At 45.4% G+C, this 16,172-nt stretch overlaps 1 protein-coding gene across 42 annotated transcripts in view; it reads left to right on the forward strand.

Annotated features, from left to right (window-relative positions):
* The window catches only part of LOC114791987 (protocadherin beta-16-like), a 258,171-nt gene that overhangs the window by 199,809 nt on the left and 42,190 nt on the right, over window positions 1-16,172 (forward strand). For 2 of the 42 annotated variants that reach the window (XM_028982654.1, XM_028982676.1), the window contains exons 1-2: window positions 3,701-6,101; window positions 9,616-9,771. The exons of 33 other annotated variants lie outside the window; for them this stretch is intronic. In XM_028982654.1, coding sequence (XP_028838487.1) covers window positions 3,879-6,101; window positions 9,616-9,771 — 2,379 coding nt within the window. In that variant the 5' untranslated portion in view covers window positions 3,701-3,878. Of the gene's footprint in view, window positions 1-9; window positions 2,380-3,700; window positions 6,240-9,615; window positions 9,772-10,057; window positions 12,585-13,167; window positions 15,811-16,172 lie in introns of those variants that run through there. 7 more of the 42 variants (XM_028982663.1, XM_028982677.1, XM_028982647.1 and 4 more) reach the window with 5 other exon arrangements.

Genomic DNA, 16,172 nt, shown 5'->3' on the forward strand with positions numbered 1-16,172 from the left:
CACGGAATAATGTCCGGTGAAACTCTGGCCTTTTTTCTGCTCGCGGTTGCCTGCAACGTTGCTGCACAAGTGCGGTATTCTATACCGGAGGAAATGAGCAAAGGATCCGTCGTCGGGAACGTCGCGGAGGATTTAGGAATTGATCTGAAACGTCTTCGCAGCGGCCGAGCTCGTATTATAGCCGGGGATAGCGGTCCTTATGTCGAGCTGAACACAGACAAAGGGACGCTGGCGGTGAGTGAGAGGATCGACAGAGAGCTGCTGTGCAAACAGACATCGCCCTGCAGCTTCAGTTTCGAGATCCTTCTAGAAAATCCTATTCAGCTTTATGAAGTGACTGTAGAAATTGTGGATGTGAATGATCATGCGCCTACCTTCCCGAAAGATGATATCGATATAGAAATCATGGAAACTGCTCTCCCAGGAGTCCGCTTTCTGTTAGACAGCGCTTATGACCCGGATGTCGGCTTAAATACGATACAGAGCTACAGTCTAAAACCAACTGATAATTTCGTTCTTGAACATGAACTACGTTCAGACGGTAATGAACACATAGAAATGATTTTGCAGTCCCCAGTCGACAGAGAAAAAACAGAAGAAATGTCTCTTATTTTAACTGCTGCAGATGGGGGAAAGCCTTCAAAGACAGGCGTTATGAAAATTAATATAAAAGTGCTTGATGCCAACGATAATGCTCCTATATTCAAAACAAAGGTTTACCGAGCTTCAGTTTCAGAAAACGCCCCCAAAGGGACCCCTGTTGCTACAGTTCATGCCTCAGATGCTGATAAGGGGGTTAATGGTGATGTAACTTATGGTTTCAGGCACGTACCAGAGGGTGTATTTCTGATTAATGAGAAATCAGGTGATGTCACTGTTATAGGAAATTTTGACTTTGAGAAAACAAATAAATATGAGATAAAAATAGAAGCTAAAGACCACGGTGGTTACACAGATTCATGTGTATTAATTGTTGATATAATTGATGTAAATGATAACTCCCCTTCAATATCATTAACCTCCTTCACTAATCCTATTTCTGAAGATGCTCCTATTGGAACAACTGTAGCTGTGATTAATATCAAAGATCTGGATTCGGGACAAAATGGTCAAGTGAGCTGCTCTATTAGTAAAAATACACCCTTCATTATTAAATCGTCCCTGAAAAACTACTACACTTTACTAACAGAAGAGACGCTGGACAGGGAGCTGCTGTCTGAGTACAACATCACCATCATCGCAACAGATGAGGGGTCTCCAGCTCTCTCTAGCAACAAAACAATCCACCTGCGAGTGTCTGATGTGAACGATAATCCTCCAGCGTTCGAGAGAACGTCGTACACGGCGACTCTCGTGGAGAACAACTCACCCGGTGTGTCAATATTCACTGTTAGAGCATCAGACACTGACTGCTGCCAGAATTCACGGGTGTCCTACCTGCTGGAGGAAACTGAGGTGAACGGAGCTGCTTCATCGTCTTTAGTTTCTATAAACGCTGAAACAGGGGTGATTTACGCTGCACGCTCCTTTGATTATGAACAACTTCGTGATTTTAAAATCAACGTTAGAGCTCAGGATGGAGGATCTCCTCCACTAAGCGGTAATGCCACCGTGCATGTGCTGGTACTCGACCAAAACGATAACGGGCCTCAGATCCTCTACCCGATACAGTCAGGAGGCTCTCTGGTGGCTGAAATGGTGCCTCGCGCTGCAGATGTTGGTTACCTGGTGACTAAAGTGGTGGCTGTGGACGTGGACTCGGGCCAGAACGCCTGGCTCTCATATAAACTACAGAAAGCTACAGACAGAGCGCTGTTTGAAGTGGGCGCACAGAATGGAGAAATAAGAACTGTACGTCAGGTGACCGATAAAGATCCCGTCAAACAGAAACTGACTGTTGTAGTGGAGGATAACGGACAGCCCTCGCGCTCAGCTACAGTCAATGTGAACGTGGCGGTGGCGGACAGCTTCCCGGAAGTGCTCTCCGAGTTCACCGACTTTACGCACGAGAAGGAGAAGAATGAAAATCTGACTTTTTACTTGGTTCTGGCTCTGGCTGCCGTGTCGTTCCTTTTCATCTGCTGTCTAGTTGTTATAATATCAGTAAAGATCTACAGATGGAGACAATCTCGCCTCTTCTGTCAGTCCAACCTGCCTGTTATTCCGTACTACCCACCTCATTACGCAGACACCGGACGCACAGGAACTTTACAGCAAATGTACAATTACGAGGTCTGCATGACGACGGACTCTAGGAAGAGTGATTGTAAATTTTCCAGACCCAGCAGTCAGGGGGTTTTAATAATGGACCCCAAAGAGACTCTGCGATGGTTGCAGAAAGAGAAAGATTTATTGGAGGATCTTGATGTTTCTGAAGAGGTGAGAACATATTTTCTTTATAGCTCATATTTGTGATCTCCTCATTTAGTTTTATTTTAGAGCCTTATGTTCCAATGCATTGTTCATAATGACAGAATCAATCTGCTTTTATTGCTTTTCAGTCACAATAATAAAAAAAGATTAAGAACAATACTTTTCTGTGTAGATATTACCCACCTTAGACCACAGAGTGAACGTTGTTCCTCAGGACAATCAATTTAATTGAAGAAAAGCAAAGACATATTTTCAAAATGTGATAAATTCTTACCTAAATGTTCTCAAAAAAAAAAAAAAAAATATATATATATATATATATATATATATATATATATATATAGATATAGATATATATATATATATATATATATATATCTATATATATATATATATATATATATATATATATATATATATATATATATATATATATATATATATATATATATATATATATATATGACGCTCTTGTGTCATATTAAATCTGTCCCCCAGATCATCTCTATCTGCACAGTTTTGCTTGTAACATGTCATAAACCTCATACCTTTTTTTTTTTTTTTGGACGTATTCATCATCAGATCTTTCTATTTTTTTAAGGGGTCTGAAAAATTCTTATATTTTGTCATACTTCATTCAGAATTGGTTTGAAATTCGGGTTTGAACAATAGCATTACAACTAGCATAATCTTTAACACATGTCTGATATTGTCGCGCACTTTCATAAAGTTTTCTGGTGATGATTTGCGCGTTTTACAGATTAAACATAATTTCAGCACTGGTCTATGTGGACAGTACCTGCATTCTAATGCACAGTCTGCTTCTAAAAAGAAAAAGTAAACCTGAAAGTGAAGATATTGTCATTGTAAAACACTGCGGCACAGCACACGGTGACATAATTAAGTGTGTCCTCTGCTTTTAACCATCACCCTTGGTGAGCAGTGGGCAGCCATGAGAGGTGACTTGTGAGCAGTGTGTGGGGACGGCGCTTTGCTCAGTGGCATTTTGGGGGCTTTAGGATTCGAAACCGCAACCTTGCGATTACGGGTCCGAATCCTTGAGTGCACAGAAAATATAACTCACTCGTGTTTCTTTAGAACATAGTTTGATACCAATCATTAAACGTGTGGTTTTACTGAATTTGATTATCTGCACTGCTGGTTACTTGTATCTTTTTTTATTTATTTATTTATTTTTACTTTAAATCAGTTTTATCAGCAATTCTTTAATCGGACAGTAAGTGACGCTGTTGGTTAAGATGGTGAGATGTTTCAGAGGAACATTTCACTCCTACCTCCCGTACAGCATCGCTTTGAGTCAGAAGAAGCCGACATGTTTCCGAGGCAGACACGTCAACGTGGCTCTAGATCTGTGCATGTTATAGTGAGCGTGTCCATGTAAACGTGTTTTTATTGCACCGCGCAGAATATTAGGATTATAATCGGAATTGGAATTCATCGTTCACCGCTTTCAAGTGACGTCACTCAGCGCTCAACACGGAATAATGTCCGGTGAAACTCTGGCCTTTTTCCTGCTCGCGGTTGCCTGCAACGTTGCTGCACAAGTGCGGTATTCTATACCGGAGGAAATGAGCAAAGGATCCGTCGTCGGGAACGTCGCGGAGGATTTAGGAATTGATCTGAAACGTCTTCGCAGCGGCCGAGCTCGTATTATAGCCGGGGATAGCGGTCCTTATGTCGAGCTGAACACAGACAAAGGGACGCTGGCGGTGAGTGAGAGGATCGACAGAGAGATGCTGTGCAAACAGACATCGCCTTGCAGCTTCAGTTTCGAGATCCTTCTAGAAAATCCTATTCAGCTTTTTGAAGTGACTGTAGAAATTGTGGATGTGAATGATCATGCGCCTACCTTCCCGAAATATGAACTCGATATTGAAATCATGGAAACTGCTCTCCCAGGAGTCCGCTTTCTGTTAGACAGCGCTTATGACCCGGATGTCGGCTTAAGTACGATACAGAGCTACAGTCTAAAACCAACTGATAATTTCGTTCTTGAACATGAACTACTTTCAGACGGTAATGAACACATAGAAATGATTTTGCAGTCCCCAGTCGACAGAGAAAAAACAGAAGAAATGTCTCTTATTTTAACTGCTGCAGATGGGGGAAAGCCTTCAAAGACAGGCGTTATGAAAATTAATATTAAAGTGCTTGATGCCAACGATAATGGTCCTATTTTTAAAACAAAGATTTACCGAGCTTCAGTTTCAGAAAACGCCCCAAAAGGGACCCCTGTTGCTACAGTTCATGCCTCAGATGCTGATAAGGGGGTTAATGGTGATGTGACTTATGGTTTCAGGCACGTACCAGATGGTTTATTTCTGATTAATGAGAAATCAGGTGATGTCACTGTTATAGGAAATTTTGACTTTGAGAAGACAAATAAGTACAAGATAACTATAGAAGCTAAAGACCATGGAGGACACACTGATTCGTGTGTATTAATTGTCGATATAATTGATGTAAATGATAACTCTCCTGTAATATCATTAACCTCCTTCACTAATCCTATTTCTGAAGATGCTCCTATTGGAACAACTGTAGCTGTGATTAATATCAAAGATCTGGATTCGGGACAAAATGGTCAAGTGAGCTGCTCTATTAGTAAAAATACACCCTTCATTATTAAATCGTCCCTGAAAAACTACTACACTTTACTGACAGAAGAGAAGCTGGACAGGGAGCTGCTGTCTGAGTACAACATCACCATCATCGCAACAGATGAGGGGTCTCCAGCTCTCTCTAGCAACAAAACAATCCACCTGCGAGTGTCTGATGTGAACGATAATCCTCCAGCGTTCGAGAGAACGTCGTACACGGCCACTCTCATGGAGAACAACTCACCCGGTTTGTCAATATTCACTGTTAGAGCATCAGACACTGACTGCTGCCAGAATTCCCGAGTGTCCTACCTGCTGGAAGAAACTGAGGTGAACGGGGCTGCTTCATCGTCTTTAGTTTCTATAAACGCTGAAACAGGGGTGATTTACGCTGCACGCTCCTTTGATTATGAACAACTTCGTGGTTTTAAAATCAACGTTAGAGCTCAGGATGGAGGATCTCCTCCACTAAGCGGTAATGCCACCGTGCATGTGCTGGTACTCGACCAAAACGATAACGGGCCTCAGATCCTCTACCCGATACAGTCAGGAGGCTCTCTGGTGGCCGAAATGGTGCCTCGCGCTGCAGATGTTGGTTACCTGGTGACTAAAGTGGTGGCTGTGGACGTGGACTCGGGCCAGAACGCCTGGCTCTCATATAAACTACAGAAAGCTACAGACAGAGCGCTGTTTGAAGTGGGCGCACAGAATGGAGAAATAAGAACTGCACGTCAGGTGACCGATAAAGATCCCGTCAAACAGAAACTGACTGTTGTAGTGGAGGATAACGGACAGCCCTTGCGCTCAGCTACAGTCAATGTGAACGTGGCGGTGGCGGACAGCTTCCCGGAAGTGCTCTCCGAGTTCACCGACTTTACGCACGAGAAGGAGAAGAATGAAAATCTGACTTTTTACTTGGTTCTGGCTCTGGCTGCCGTGTCGTTCCTTTTCATCTGCTGTCTAGTTGTTATAATATCAGTAAAGATCTACAGATGGAGACAATCTCGCCTCTTCTGTCAGTCCAACCTGCCTGTTATTCCGTACTACCCACCTCATTACGCAGACACCGGACGCACAGGAACTTTACAGCAAATGTACAATTACGAGGTCTGCATGACGACAGACTCTAGGAAGAGTGACTGTAAATTTTCCAGACCCAGCAGTCAGGGGGTTTTAATAATGGACCCCAAAGAGACTCTGCGACGGTTGCAGAAAGAAAAAGATTTATTGGAGGAGCTGGAAGAGGTGAGAATATATTTTCTTTATAGCTCATATTTGTGATCTCTTCATTTATTTTTATTTTAGAGCCTAAAGTTCCAATGCATTGTTCGTAATGACAGAACCCCCTGATTTTATTGCTTTCAGTCACAATAATGAAAAAAATTAAGAACAATACTTCTCTGTGCAGATGTTACCCACCTTATAACCTAGAAGTAAATTTGAGTTACTGACCAATCAGTTTAATTAAATGAAATCAATACAAATCTTTTCAAAAACAGAGATTTTCTCACTAAATTGCTCTATTAATATACACATTGTTTGGACGCTCTTGTGTCATTATAAATATGTCCCCTCAGATTATCAATTTTCCTTAATTCTCTGTCTGCACAGTTTTGCCTGTAACATGTAAAAAACAATATGGTCTTTTATTGGACGTAATCATCGTCACATCTGTCATTATATTTCAAAGGGGCATGAAAAAATCTTGCAATTTTTGTGTTTTGGTCAGAATTGATTTGAAATTCTATTGAATGTGTTTCAACGTAATATTTATCACATGTCTGATATTGTAGCGCACTGTTATAAACTGCAGCGTTTTCTGGTGATGATTTGCACGTTTTACAGAAATAATCTATTTTCAGCACTTGCGGGTGTGGACAGCGCCTGCATTCTACAGCGCAGTCTGCTTTCCGGTACTTCATGTAAAATGTGTCACGATGAAGACAGTTGATAATGGCGTCTTGGGTGCACAGAAAATATAACTCGCTCGTGTTTCTGCAGAACATAGTTTGATACCAATCATTAAACGTGCGGTTTTACTGATTCTGATCATATGCTTTGCTGGTTACCTGTATCAAATATTCCTGCACTTTAAATCAGTTTTATAAGTACTTCTTTAATCGGACAGTAAGTGACGCTGTTGGTTAAGATGGTGAGATGTTTCAGTGGAACATTTCACTCCTACCTCCCGTACAGCATCGCTTGGAGTCAGAAGAAGCCGACATGTTTCCGAGGCAGACACGTCAACGTGGCTCTAGATCTGTGCATGTTATAGTGAGCGTGTCCATGTAAACGTGTTTTTATTGCACCGCGCAGAATATTAGGATTATAATCGGAATTGGAATTCATCGTTCACCGCTTTCAAGTGACGTCACTCAGCGCTCAACACGGAATAATGTCCGGTGAAACTCTGGCCTTTTTTCTGCTCGCGGTTGCCTGCAACGTTGCTGCACAAGTGCGGTATTCTATACCGGAGGAAATGAGCAAAGGATCCGTCGTCGGGAACGTCGCGGAGGATTTAGGAATTGATCTGAAACGTCTTCGCAGCGGCCGAGCTCGTATTATAGCCGGGGATAGCGGTCCTTATGTCGAGCTGAACACAGACAAAGGGACGCTGGCGGTGAGTGAGAGGATCGACAGAGAGCTACTGTGCAAACAGACATCGCCCTGCAGCTTCAGTTTCGAGATCCTTCTAGAAAATCCTATTCAGCTTTTTGAAGTGACTGTAGAAATTGTGGATGTGAATGATCACGCGCCTACCTTCCCGAAAGATGAAATCGATATTGAAATAAGGGAAAATGCTCTCCCAGGATCGCGATTCGTGTTGGAGAGCGCATATGACCCGGATGTCGGAGTTAATGCAATACAGGGGTATAACTTAAAACCCACCGATAATTTCGTACTTAAACAGGATGCACGTTCAGAAGGTAAAAATTATATTGAAATGATTTTACAAACCCCTGTTGATAGAGAAAAGACAGAAGATTTCGCTTTATTTTTAACAGCTAATGACGGAGGAAATCCTCCTAAAGCGGGATCTATGAAAATAAATATAAAAGTACTGGATGTTAATGATAATGCTCCAGTTTTCAGTAAGAACATTTATAGGGCATCAGTTCCAGAAAACTCGTCTAAAGGGACCCCTGTCGCTACAGTTCATGCCTCAGATGCTGATAAAGGGGTCAATGGTGAAGTGACTTATGCTTTTCTACAAACAGACGCACACGGATTGTTTCAGATTAATGACAAGTCAGGTGACGTCATTGTTACTGGAAAGCTTGATTTTGAGAAGACAAATAAGTACGAGATAAATATAGAAGCAAAAGATCATGGAGGACACACTGATTCATGTGTGTTAATTGTCGACATAATTGATGTAAATGATAACTCCCCTGTAATATCATTAACCTCCTTTACTAATCCTATTTCTGAAGATGCTCCTATTGGAACAACTGTAGCTGTGATTAATATCAAAGATCTGGACTCGGGACAGAATGGTCAAGTGAGCTGCTCTATTAGTAAAAATACACCCTTCATTATTAAATCGTCCCTGAAAAACTACTACACTTTACTGACAGAAGAGACGCTGGACAGGGAGCTGCTGTCTGAGTACAACATCACCATCATCGCAACAGATGAGGGGTCTCCAGCTCTCTCTAGCAACAAAACAATCCACCTGCGAGTGTCTGATGTGAACGATAATCCTCCAGCGTTCGAGAGAACGTCGTACACGGCGACTCTCGTGGAGAACAACTCACCCGGTGTGTCAATATTCACTGTTAGAGCATCAGACACTGACTGCTGCCAGAATTCCCGAGTGTCCTACCTGCTGGAGGAAACTGAGGTGAACGGAGCTGCTTCATCGTCTTTAGTTTCTATAAACGCTGAAACAGGGGTGATTTACGCTGCACGCTCCTTTGATTATGAACAACTTCGTGGTTTTAAAATCAACGTTAGAGCTCAGGATGGAGGATCTCCTCCACTAAGCGGCAATGCCACCGTGCATGTGCTGATACTGGACCAAAATGATAACGCGCCTCAGATCCTCTACCCGATACAGTCAGGTGGCTCTCTGGTGGCCGAAATGGTGCCTCGCGCTGCGGATGTTGGTTACCTGGTGACTAAAGTGGTGGCTGTGGACGTGGACTCGGGCCAGAACGCCTGGCTCTCATATAAACTACAGAAAGCTACAGACAGAGCGCTGTTTGAAGTGGGCGCACAGAATGGAGAAATAAGAACTGTACGTCAGGTGACCGATAAAGATCCCGTCAAACAGAAACTGACTGTTGTAGTGGAGGATAACGGACAGCCCTCGCGCTCAGCTACAGTCAATGTGAACGTGGCGGTGGCGGACAGCTTCCCGGAAGTGCTCTCCGAGTTCACCGACTTTACGCACGAGAAGGAGAAGAACGAAAATCTGACTTTTTACTTGGTTCTGGCTCTGGCTGCCGTGTCTTTCCTTTTCATCTGCTGTCTAGTTGTTATAATATCAGTAAAGATCTACAGATGGAGACAATCTCGCCTCTTCTGTCAGTCCAACCTGCCTGTTATTCCGTACTACCCACCTCATTACGCAGACACCGGACGCACAGGAACTTTACAGCAAATGTACAATTACGAGGTCTGTATGACGACGGACTCTAGGAAGAGTGACGTGAAATACCTCAGGCCTTTCAGCGAAAGTATCATAAGCCTTGATGCCAGTGAAACTTTGACATACAAAAAGAATGCGCAAAAGAACAGCGAGGATAATGAGTCTCAGACGCTTCAGTCACAGGTGAGACTTTGTACACTTTCACAAATCTATATTAAGTAGTTTGTACATCTGTTTTGGGGGAATTTGAATGCTTCTTTTAAAACAAAATTCCACCTGCAATATTCTATAATATTTGAACGTATTGTTATTATTATTATTATTGTATTATTATTTTCTTTTATTATTTATTCAGTGGACTTCTTTAGCTGCAATGTATAGTGAATGCTCTAAGTGCCGCTGTTGGTCAGAGAACGATTTTAAGGGCATTCTGTGTGAAGAACCGTCCCCTCGTTGCGTTCTATCTTTTGAGTGTTCGAGCTTCGGGGACAAAGGTTTGTTCGACGTGCTTTCCGTCGTACGATATTATTTCTTTGGACTGGGATCCAAACGCGTTTTTTCTATTCTTGTCCGTTTTCACCGTCCTCCTGCTTTATTGGAAAATGATTCCGCGCCACGGCGGACGGCTGCCGACGTTCCTCCTTGTTCTGTTCGTGTCCGCGGCTCGCGTTGCGCACGGACAGGTCCGCTACTCCGTTCCCGAGGAAATGGCGAAAGGCTCTGTCGTCGGTAACGTCGTGCAGGACCTGGGTGTGACCGTGACGAGGCTGAGATCGGGCCGTGCTCGGGTTTTTACCGAAGACGGCCGTGAGTACCTGGCGCTGAATAATGACCGGGGCGCGCTGGTGGTGAAGGACCGGATCGACAGAGAGGAGCTCTGCGCCCAGGCGTCCCATTGCGCGTTGCATTTCCAGATCATCCTAGAAAATCCTGTCGAGCTGCACCGAGTTGACGTGGAAATAGTGGACATTAACGACAACGCACCCGCATTCCCGGACAAAGAGGTACGATTAGAAATATCCGAGTTGTCGACCACAGGCACACGCTTTTCGCTAGAGAATGCGAAGGACCCGGATGTAGGAGTAAATTCGATTCAGTCGTATTCCCTGCTGCCCAGTGACAATTTTAAATTAAACCAGCACTCCCATTCGGACGGCAGCACGTATCTGGAGATGGTTCTCCAGACGATGCTGGACAGGGAGACTAAAGAAGACCACGTCCTGCTGCTGACCGCTGTCGACGGCGGCTCCCCGCAGAAGACGGGCACCGTTAAAATACACGTTCACGTGCTGGACGCGAACGACAACGCGCCGGTCTTCAACTCCCTGCTTTACAAAGCGTCCCTGCCCGAAGACGCGCCCAAAGGGACGCTGGTGCTGACGGTCAGCGCCGCCGACGCGGACGCGGGCACGAACGGGATGGTGTCCTACTCCTTCTCGCACGCCACAGACAGCATTTCGGACGTGTTCGAGATAGACAGTCACACGGGCGACGTCAAAGTGGCGGGGAGGCTGGATTACGAAAGCAAAAGGCAGTACAAAATCAACGTGAACGCGATCGATCACGGGAAGTTGATGGACACCGCCAAAGTGCAGATTGACGTCCTGGACGTGAACGACAACGCCCCCGTGATCACCATGATCACCTTTTCTAACCTGATCCCGGAGGAATCCGCCCCAGACACGGTGGTGGCGATGTTGAACATTAAAGATGTCGATTCGGGTAAAAATGGGGATGTCCGTGTGTCCATCAACCCCGACGCGCCTTTTCGGATTAAATCCTCTTCCTCCAACATCAATATTTACAGCGTCGTTACCGACCATCCTTTGGACCGCGAGAAGGTCCCGCAATACAACATAACCATAACAGCCGCGGATCAGGGATCTCCACGTTTTTCCAGCAACAAAACCCTGACGGTGAAGATATCAGATGTTAATGACAACGCGCCCGTTTTTGAGACGAGCTCCTACGTTGCATACGTCACGGAGAATAATTCCCCGGGCGTGTCCATTTTTTCTGTGAAGGCAAGGGACAAGGACTCTGGGAACAACGCCCGCGTTTCTTATTTTCTCGAAGACACCCAGATCAGCGGCGGAGTCGCGTCATCCTACGTGTCCGTTAACGCTGAGAGTGGCGTCATCCTCGCTGTGCGCGCGTTTGATTTTGAGCACATCAAAGAATTGCGCATCCTGGTGAAAGCGCAGGACGGAGGCTCTCCGCCACTCAGCAGCAACGCCACTGTGACCATCCTTGTCAAAGACCAGAATGACAACCCGCCCCAGATCCTTTATCCTGTGCAGACTGGTGGCTCCCTGGTGGCCGAAATGGTGCCTCGCGCTGCAGATGTTGGTTACCTGGTGACTAAAGTGGTGGCTGTGGACGTGGACTCGGGCCAGAACGCCTGGCTCTCATATAAACTACAGAAAGCTACAGACAGAGCGCTGTTTGAAGTGGGCGCACAGAATGGAGAAATAAGAACTGCACGTCAGGTGACCGATAAAGATCCCGTCAAACAGAAACTGACTGTTGTAGTGGAGGATAACGGACAGCCCTCGCGCTCAGCTACAGTCAACGTGAACGTGGCGGTGGCGGACAGCTTCCCGGAAGTGCTCTCCGAGTTCACCGACTTTACGCACGAGAAGGAAAATCATGACAGCTTGACGTTTTACTTAATTTTATCTCTTGCAGCGGTTTCATTTCTATTCATTTTATCCGTAATTGCTATAATATCAGTGAAAATCTACAGGTGGAGACAGAAAAGACTATTTTATAAGTCCCCTGGGAACCTCCCGGTCATCCCCTACTACCCTCCACTTTACGCAGACGGAACGTTGCAGCATGTCTATAATTACGAGGTTTGCGGAACGACTAATTCAAGAATGAGTGACGTCAAGTGCGTGAGGCCGTACAGCCAGAGTACGCTGCTGAGCGCGAGTCGCGCAGGGACCGTGCAGAGAGAAAAGAGGGATCAGGAGGATGCCGATGTATCTATAGAGGTGAGCTTAATCTCATAGAACTGTATACAGACCCGGGGTCAAACGAAGGACGCGTTGTTGCGTTTTAGAAACACATTTCATGGAATCATTATTAGAAATAATTATTTCATGGCGAATGGTAAACCAAACAATTGGAGAATTGGTGGTGATGAAGACACACCAGGTGAAATTAGCGCATTTACATTCACTTTGCATGCTAAAGTTATTTCCTAAAAGTTGCTGTAATGGAATATGTGAATGTGCTCGGATTAAGGCAAGGGTGTTTATTTTGACTAAACTCGTACCCAAGCTTTATCATACATTGAATTGCACTTACATTTTACACTGTAATATTACACTCCAAAACCAGTTCCAGATGTTTTCAGTTGTTGTCTATAAAATAGCAGCGTGGTTTCGTTTATTCTTTCATTATTAGAGGATGGTGGCAAAAATCTGGCCTGCGCGGATTTTTTTTTTATGATTCTCCACCATGATCGGTTGTAAATATTACATCCTTGAAAAATCTAATTTATTTATGGAATTTTCGTCCGAGCATCACTTAGGTGAATTACCTTTTTTTGACGTTAGAGCAAAATTGTAATACTTCATTTGAACCCTAAGTGCCGCTGTTGTATGCGTGTATTTTTCTTGCGCTCGCACCACCCATCACTCGCATGCTTAAAATAAAGGGACGTCCTGATCTCCTTTCTCCAATACAGCGAGAAGGCTGCGCGTTACGCACTGGGGAAATACTTGTCTTCGCTTGGGGACATATTGGACATATATATACTTTTTTTTTTTTATTCACGCTGGACCCTTTACCAGAGACGACCACACACCACCTGAACTAGAGATGACAAAGGAAAGTTGGCGTCACAGCTGGTCGCTGTCTGTCTCCATTTTGTGCTTATTTGCGACCGGTTCGGTGGAGGGGCAAATTCGGTATTCCATACCCGAAGAAATGGCGACGGGGTCCGCGGTCGGGAACGTTGCGTCGGACCTCGGCATTGAGCCGAAGCGGCTCGTGTCGGGCCGGGCTCGGCTCTTCTCCTCCGACGGCAGTGAGTACGTGGGTCTGGACGCGGAGAAGGGGGAGCTGGTCGTGAAGGAGAGGATCGACCGCGAGCAGCTCTGCGCCGAGACCTCCGCCTGCAGCCTCACGTTCGAAGTCATCCTGGAGAGCCCGATGGAACTTTACCGCGTCACCGTAGACATAGTGGACATAAACGACAACAGTCCGCTCTTCCCGAGAACCGAGATCGCGCAGGAGATCAGCGAATCCGCCCTGCCCGGAGCGCGCTTCTCGCTGGAAAGCGCGTTAGACCCGGACGTGGGTGTGAACACGTTGCAAAAATATGTTCTTCACCCCACCGACCATTTTACCCTGAACGTTCAGGATCGTTCGGATGGCAGTAAAAATGTGGAAATGGTTCTTAAAACCCCCCTGGACAGAGAAATGAAGGACCGCCACTATTTAACCCTCACGGCGGTCGACGGTGGAACCCCACAAAGGTCTGGAGCTGTGAAGATTCATATTACGGTTCTGGACGCAAACGACAACGCTCCGGTGTTCAGCCAGTCTGTTTATAAGGCGTCCGTTCGTGAAAACGCAGCCAAGGGCACCCTTATAACCACGGTCAGTGCTGCGGATGCAGATGCCGACTCAAACGCGAATATCCAGTATTATTTCGAGCACGGCAGCGCCATTGTCAGAGCTTTATTCTCAATCGAACCCGTGTCGGGCGAGGTTACGGTGGCGGGTCTGATCGATTACGAAAAGCACAAACAGTTGAAGGTAAAGGTAATAGCCAACGATCAGGGTGGGTTGACAAACTCGTGCGAAATTGTAATCGACGTCATTGACGTGAACGACAACGCGCCCAAAATAACGGTCATGTCCTTTTCCAGCTCGCTGCCCGAGGACGCGGCGCTCGGTACCGTCGTAGCCATGATCAACGTGCAAGACCTCGATTCGGGGGAGAACGGCAGGGTTACGTGTTCGATTAGCCGTAACTCGCCTTTCAGAATATCGGCGTCGCTGACGAACTACTACAACCTGCTGACGGATTCAGCACTGGACAGAGAACTGGCGCCGGAGTACAACATAACCGTGACCGCCGTGGACGCGGGGAAGCCGCAGCTCAGCAGCGAAGACACGCTGACGTTAAAGATCACGGACGTGAACGACCACGCCCCGCAGTTCGAGCAGGAGGCGTACAGTGTCTACGTCACCGAGAACAACTCCCCCTCGTTGTCGATTTTCACTGTCAAGGCCCTAGACGCGGACTGCGGGCCAAACGCGCGCATATCTTATTTTCTTGACGATGGCAATCTTAAGGGGACGCAGCTTGCTTCTTATGTTTCGATAAATACAGACACTGGAGTGATTTACGCCATGAAGCCTTTTGATTATGAGCAGATCAAGTCTCTGAAAGTTCAAATTAAAGCTGTTGATGGAGGATTGCCCCCGTTAAGCACCAATGCAACTCTGAATATTTTGGTACGAGACCAAAATGACAATTCGCCACAGGTCCTCTACCCAGTACATAGTGGTGGCTCCCTGGTGGCCGAAATGGTGCCTCGCGCTGCAGATGTTGGTTACCTGGTGACTAAAGTGGTGGCTGTGGACGTGGACTCGGGCCAGAACGCCTGGCTCTCATATAAACTACAGAAAGCTACAGACAGAGCGCTGTTTGAAGTGGGCGCACAGAATGGAGAAATAAGAACTGCACGTCAGGTGACCGATAAAGATCCCGTCAAACAGAAACTGACTGTTGTAGTGGAGGATAACGGACAGCCCTCGCGCTCAGCTACAGTCAATGTGAACGTGGCGGTGGCGGACAGCTTCCTGGAGGTGCTCTCCGAGTTCACCGACTTTACGTATGACAAGGAGCATGGTGACGGCCTCACTTTCTACCTAGTGTTAGCTCTGGCTGTGGTTTCATTCCTGTTCATAGTCTCCATCATTACCATCATAACAGTAAAAATCTACAGATGGAGACAGAAAAGATTATTTTACAAATCACCTGGGACCCTCCCAGTGATCCCATATTACCCGCCGCTGTATGCAGATGGGACACTGCAACACATGTACAACTATGAGGTGTGTGGAACTACTGACTCAAAAAGGAGTGACGCTAAGTGTTCCAGGCCATACAGTCAGAGCACGCTGGTGAGCGTGAGTCGTGCGGAGACCATGCAGAGAGGAAAGAGAGATCAGGAGGATGCTGATGTATTCCCTGTAGAGGTGAGAGGAGTACACTGAGCCTTACAGATTATTCATTTCTTCCAGACCATCTATTCATTCTTTCTAATGCTATATAATATTTTTTTTAGGAATTAAGGTGTTCTCTCGTATGTATTTCTTGTGTCTGCAACTCACTGTTAAACTATGGAAAATAAATGTGTGTAATCAGAGATGTCTATCGAATTAATCAGAGGGACTGTTTTGTGATTGTTCTGTTAACATCAGGCTCATGAGCTTCATAGTGATACATATTCTGTTCTTTTTAATCAAATATCTGATGTTTGGTTAAATACAAAACCTCATAGCAGAAATGCTGGTGAGATCAGTTGTTCTTGGTAAAGCTGGTATCAAAAAACTGATTC

This window comes from Denticeps clupeoides, chromosome 6, assembly GCF_900700375.1.
Source record: "Denticeps clupeoides chromosome 6, fDenClu1.1, whole genome shotgun sequence".
Classification (NCBI taxonomy): Eukaryota; Metazoa; Chordata; class Actinopteri; order Clupeiformes; family Denticipitidae; genus Denticeps; species Denticeps clupeoides.